The sequence below is a fragment of the Rattus norvegicus genome, chromosome 11 (assembly GCF_036323735.1).
Source record: "Rattus norvegicus strain BN/NHsdMcwi chromosome 11, GRCr8, whole genome shotgun sequence".
NCBI classification, from domain to species: Eukaryota; Metazoa; Chordata; class Mammalia; order Rodentia; family Muridae; genus Rattus; species Rattus norvegicus.
Window position 1 is genome coordinate 93,696,347 of NC_086029.1, and position 6,007 is coordinate 93,702,353.

Sequence of the window (6,007 nt, forward strand, 5' to 3'; positions counted from 1 at the left end):
ATAAATGTTTTAAAAAAACAAAACAAAACAACAACAACAACAACAAAAAAAACTCCTTCAATTCCCCCCAGTGATGGAGAAGAGTCTGAAAAAGTAAACTTTAATTAAAAAAAAATAATAATAATACAACTTCAGGTTCGTGCTAGGCTCTCCCACTTGGCCTTTTACAGACTGGTCGGTTTTCCACTGAATTCGGAGAAGCTGAAGATGTACCACAGAGGACACAGAGCACCATCACTTCTACAGGCAAACAGCTCGTGCACAGGCTTGACCAATGTCCGTGGCTCGAGTGACTAAGCGGCAAGGCTGGTTTCCCGGAAGTTCAGAACGCCAGCTTCTTCATCAGCAGGTAGACTCGGGAGTCCACCTCAAATCCATGCAGGTTGTTGGCGTCCCCCTGAAGCCTCATGAGGAGGCCGCCATAGGACACATACGCAGAGCTGGAATAGACGGGAAATGCGGCTGGGCCCAGAACGAGGGGACATCCAGATGAAGGTGTCACCACTCACTGCAGTGTTACACAGCTACCGCACTGTTTACACAGGAGCTGGAGAGATGGCTCAGCCTTAAGATCTCGAGCTGCTCTTGCAGAATGCAGAAGACCTGGGCGCCCAGCACCACGAGACAAGTCACAAGCACTGTGATCCCATTCAAGGGATCCAAGGCCCTCCTCTGAACTTGCTGGACTGACGCCTGCACGTGATACACATACACACGCAGTTAAATATTTTTGATGATGCTAAAGAAGCCAGGAGGATGGCTCACGCCTACACTCCCAGGAGCGGGAGGTGTCAAGTACATCTCCTGAGTCCAGCGGTAACCTGGGTCAGTTCCAACCCAGGTTAACACAGAGACCCTGTCTCCAAGGGAAAAGGAAAAAAGTTGGGGAGAGTTTTCAGCTAACGGAAAAAGAAGAAGGAAGAAGAAAACATTGTAAAGGATCGTAAAAGGGAAAAGTAAACAGTTAAAAAAAAATACTCTTTTTTTTTTTTCTTGTTTGCTTCTGTTTTTGAAAAGCGGGGTCTCGGGCTGGAGAGATGGCTCAGAGGTTAAGAGCACTGACTGCTCTTCCAGAGGCCCTGAGTTCAATTCCCAGCAACCACATGGTGGCTCACAACCATCTGTAATGGGATCTAGTGCCCTCTTCTGGTGTGTCTGAAGACAATGACAGTGTACCGTGTACTTACATAAAACAAACAAATAAATCTTAGAAAGAAAAAAAAAAAGAAAAGAAAAGCGGGGTCTCACTATGTAGCTGTCCTGGAACTCACTCTGTAGACCAGGCTAGCCCAACTCACAGAAATCTACCTGCTTCTGTCTCCCAAATGCTGGGATTAAAGGTATTTGCTACCACACCAACTATCCAAACTCTTTATCTAAAAGATTCCTTAGGTGACTTTTTTTTTTTTTTAATATTTCTCTGCTTCAAGTTTCTGACAACCACACTGTTTTAATATCATTTTAAAGGGAAAAAAAAAAAATCAGGTGGTGAACCAAAGATCCAAGGGTTGGGATACAGAGAAGCAACACATAAAGTTGTAAAAACCAACAAAAAAGGCCTAACTATGAATATGCATGTGGTTATCCAGGAAGATGCTCTGTTGTCCCTCACAAAGCAAGACAGATTACCAGTGTGTCCTCTGGACAACAGAGTCTTGAAACCCTGACAACAGGTGACGTTAAGTGACCCACATTCAGACTGGAAACTGTTCCCAAGACAAATTCTTCCACCTAGATTTGGAATACTAAGAAAAAACAAGGGGGTGGGGAGAAGGCAACACAGAAATAGAAGCATGGCCCCACCTCAGAACAGGGAGGCAGAAGACTTTTCTAGACCGTGTTACTTACAGACGTGTGGCTGCTTCCGTTGAGGTCTCGTCCCCTTCGATCCTGTACACTTTCCCATACATTACATACTCAAACTGGTCAGCCCTACAAACAACACACCAAGTTACTCTTCAGGGTAACAGTACAAGGGAACTTTAAAAGTGGAGACTGCAAACATAATGATGAGTGGGAATAAAATGATCTTGGCTCAAAAAAAAAAAAAAAAAAAAAAAGTGAAGACTGATAAGAAGTGCACTACAGAAGCCTGACCTTCCTTAGCTCCCACAGAAGCTCTGTGAGCTAGACACGACCATCTGTATTTTGGTGATGAGGAAACAGAAGGCTGAGAGCTGAAAACTCAGAGCAAGTCGTGGCCTTATAACCTTTGAGACCGGGTCTCTCTATGTAGTCCTGGCTATCCTAACTGGCTACATAGTCCAGGCTGGCCTCAAACTCAGACAGATACTTGTGCTTCTGTCTCCCAGGTGCTGGGATTAAGGGTGTAGGCCACCAGACCTACTACTTCATAGTCTTTCTACCACACCAAGCTCCCTTAGGTTACTATGCACTGCTCTCCTCAGCCTTAAAAAAGCTACACCTGCAGCCATTGGAGGTACTTAACCTTAACTCTAGCACTGAGGAGGCAAAGGAGATAGATGTGACTGTGAGTTCAAGGCCATCCCGATCTACATAGACCAGGTCAACCAGGACTACAAAGTGAGAAAACCCTGCCTCAAGTAAATATAGTGGCAATTCACAAGCTTGTGATCGCTGCTCTCAGTAATCAACAATACTCCTCATTTGGATTTTTTTCAATTTTTTTTTTTAGACACAAGGTCTCATGTAGTCAAGGCTGGCCTGAGACTCGTGATCTGTCTCCTGAGTCCTGGAATGACAGACAAAAGCCATCACATCCAGTTCCAGTTGTCAGAATTCTAACTGCAGCAATGTCTTTAAGGCAATCCAAATTCCACTGACAACAACCATTTATCCCTAGAAACAAGTACATAAAGACCTTTTTACATACTTGTTTTCCTTTCTTTATAATACATATAATATATAACATTACATATAATATATAATATATAATATATATAATATGTAATATATATAACATAATATATAACATATAATATATAACATTAATATAATACATATATATTATAACATTATATACAATATATAAAATATGTTATACTTTCCATTCATTATATTCTCATAGTTGTTTTTATGTTACTATATAATTATATATTATTAACATATACATAGTATATAACATACCGAATACATATTATATAACTTATGTTATACATTGCATATAATATGCATAGGGTAGTATATGCTATATATTATTACAGAAGCAAATTTTCTATAATATTTAACTATATGTATGTATAGATTCATAATCTATAATCCTCATATTATATTTTCTATACACTTCTTATTGTAGTCACTTGTTTACTGCTACCTCACCTGGAAGGCCTGTCGTCTGTGGGGTTGTATTCACCATCATCCAAGGTACCATCTTCATACAAAGTACTAGCTATAACCAACCGGAACTTGTCACCTGAATAGAGCAGCAACATCAGAGTGAAGAAGAAGACATCCAAGACCAAAATCTTCTTGTCGTCACCTGTGTTCAATACTTACCTAAGTCTACAGGGTAAATCTGAATGTTTACATCTAAGATGAGGTCCATCTTGAAAGATTCACTCTCACAATGCAGACGGGATACTGGGGAAGAGTGAGACAGACATAATTACAAAGCCTAGGGATGCCGGCTTGGGGTCAAACGCATCTAACATGCCCACACCCACCAGCCTCGCATAACTGCAGTCAAAACCAGATTCACACGAAGGAAGAGGGTAGTAACCTCAGAAGGTGACAGGGTCCCAAGAAAGCAGCAAAGCCCTTCTAGCAGTGGCCAGTCTCTAGGCTCTAAACATGCCTGGATGGCTTAGACTAAACTCTCACTTGTCCAGAGACTTCCTGTTCCTGGTAGGAGGCACTGTGCTGAGGGAAACTGCGGGATGTATTGAGAACTGACATCTGTCTTAAAACATTTGCCTCCAGGCAAAGTGACACCAAGAAAAAACAACTTCCGGATTGTTGGGAAAATAAGTACACCAAGCAAGCCGTCAACTGAATGAAATTCAGAGAGCTTCGAAAAGAGCTAACAGTTCTTAGGTCAATACAAAATTATGTGTTAGGGAGGCAGGCAGGTAACTCGCTGCAAGACCTGAGGTAAGGCACCATCTACCTTTTATTAAGAATAAAGTGTGCGAGCGAGGTGCAGAGTAGAACACACAACTGTGTAGGGAGTTAGAAAGGTTCCCAGGGGGAATATACTGGAACCGTGGCTTAGGGCCGCCCAGGCACCAGGCACCGCAAATATTATAGAAAAAGCTGTCTCAAGTTTCTCATTCACGAAAAGCACTGTTTCCTGGGGGAGGCGCCGAGACGGTGGGACGGGCCACTTGGGGTGGGTGGGCATGTTGGGCTTCTTCCCTCATACCGCCCCCTACACACCTTACCTCGGTCAAATTTCTTGCCTTCTGGGTCAATGTCTTTCACATCGAAAATATCCTCGAACAGGATGCCCGCCATCGTGAAGGGCACGAGAGCTGCAGAGGTGCTGAGCGCGCGGCCACCACTGGGGATTCGCGCACCCCCTCACGTGGAGAAAAGAAGACAGGACAGAGGACCGCCCCAAAAGCGGCAACGAGGCAGAGAGCGCATGCGTACAGGCTGCCGTAACGCAGCCACTTCCGCTGCCTCCGTCTCGGGCTTCTTCACTTCCGCCGGGAAGGGCCACCTCGGAGCGGCTCGGGCTGGGTGGGCGAGTCTCGAAGCTCGGTGACTCCGCCCAAGGCGGGGACAAATTAAGTCCCACCTCCGGCGGGTACCGCGCTGCGCCTGGCTCTACGGCGCCCCCTTCAGACCGTGGATCCCGAAGCGTGGAAAGCGAGGCTACCTAACCCAGCCAGGAACCTTGATCCTTGGCCCAGAGAAGCCCGGCCCTAGCCCTTCCCTGCAGTCCGCGTGCGGGTCGAGGGCACAGTCCACGCTGCAGGCAGGTGGAGCAGAACCCCGCCCGCAGAGCACCGGCCCTCCGGGACCTAATGCCCAGGCTCTCAGACTGTCACCAAGGTCCCCCACGCTGGTCTGAGCTGGCTCTGACCAGCTAGACATCTTCCGAGCCGGGTACGTCCGGTTTGGAAATTTGCCAGGATGTCACTCTCGGGTAAAGGAAAGCCCGCGCGCGTTGTGTCCTCCCTGGGGCTTCACCTCCTCGCCACCCCGGTCTTCCCTTGTCCCTGCTTGGCACTAGCCTCACACTGATCCCCTAGAACACTGCCAATTGAACTTGGTACTGCCTGTCACCCCACTGTACTACCCTCTTCTGGACACTGAAGTGCGCCTCCACCGGACATTGGACTTTCACTGGGAAGCGACAGCTTGCAGTACCTTCTTTCTAGGTGCTACGTCCTCTCATTACAGCCCCTGAACTGGGCACCCAGTTTCCTGAATGAATCTTCATCCTGGTACTAGTCTTCCTCCACAGGTTTCTGGACACTGTCCTCCCCAGTGGCTCCAACCTAACACTGCCCATCCCCTTTGTGCCCTCACCACCTTCTTCTTGCCCCTCCAAGGACCCTGAAAGACAATGTGGAGCCTCAATGTGCCGTCTCCTCGGGGCGTCAGCAGCTACTCAAATTCCCCCTTAAGCGGTGCCTGGGAGGAGCGACCTCTGCTCCCCCACATACCCGCCTCCCAGGAGCGGCCTCCCCCGCACCAATAGCTCCCTTCCCTCGGGCCTCACCCCTTCCCGTCCCCTCCCACCTCCACCTCCGCCCCTCTTTCCAGGCCTAGCTGTTCCAGGTGCACCTTCCCGGGGGAACCAGGAGGAAAGGAAGGAAAAAGAAGAAAGGGAGGCGACGGGGGAGCGGGCTCTCAGGCATCCTCCCAGACCCGTCTAAGCCGCCAGAAAGTGCGAAGCAGAGGCTGCCCCGGTCTGGCCTAGAGAGCCCGATTTAGCTTTTTTCAGTAGCCCCCTACCCCAGTCCAAGTGTCCCCACATCTCCAGCCCCTCCCGCACAACGCCGCAGCCGCGGGAGCGCCCATCCCTACCACGTGCCAGCAGACCCGCCCCCGTCCGGCCCCCGCACCCTCAAGGGGC

The 6,007-nt window shown here is 48.0% G+C and overlaps 1 protein-coding gene across 2 annotated transcripts; it reads right to left on the bottom strand.

Annotated features, from left to right (window-relative positions):
- Window positions 1-76: 76 nt before the first annotated feature.
- Window positions 77-5,556, bottom strand: Polr2h (RNA polymerase II, I and III subunit H). 2 transcript variants are annotated; one of them, NM_001134789.1, is made up of 5 exons: window positions 4,362-4,525; window positions 3,478-3,561; window positions 3,301-3,394; window positions 1,849-1,932; window positions 77-440 (listed from the first exon to the last, which is right to left on the bottom strand). In NM_001134789.1, exons 1-5 carry the CDS (start codon window positions 4,432-4,434, stop codon window positions 323-325), a joined length of 453 nt encoding a protein of 150 aa, NP_001128261.1. In that variant the 5' UTR covers window positions 4,435-4,525; the 3' UTR covers window positions 77-322. The 2 variants fall into 2 exon arrangements, with proteins under 2 accessions (NP_001128261.1, XP_038944511.1); XM_039088583.2 differs by having other exon boundaries at window positions 85-693; window positions 4,362-5,556.
- Between the last annotated feature and the right edge of the window lie 451 nt (window positions 5,557-6,007).

Bases quoted from the DNA above. Each gene is read 5' to 3' on its own strand.
- Polr2h (NM_001134789.1), bottom strand. From the start codon at position 4,434: ATGGCGGGCATCCTGTTCGAGGATATTTTCGATGTGAAAGACATTGAC. The intron at 3,395-3,477 runs GTAAGTATTGAA...TGCTCTATTCAG, and splicing joins GATTTACCCTGTAGACTTAG to GTGACAAGTTCCGGTTGGTT. The intron at 441-1,848 runs GTAAGTAACACG...CGTCTATTCCAG, and splicing joins ACGGAAGCAGCCACACGTCT to CTCTGCGTATGTGTCCTATG.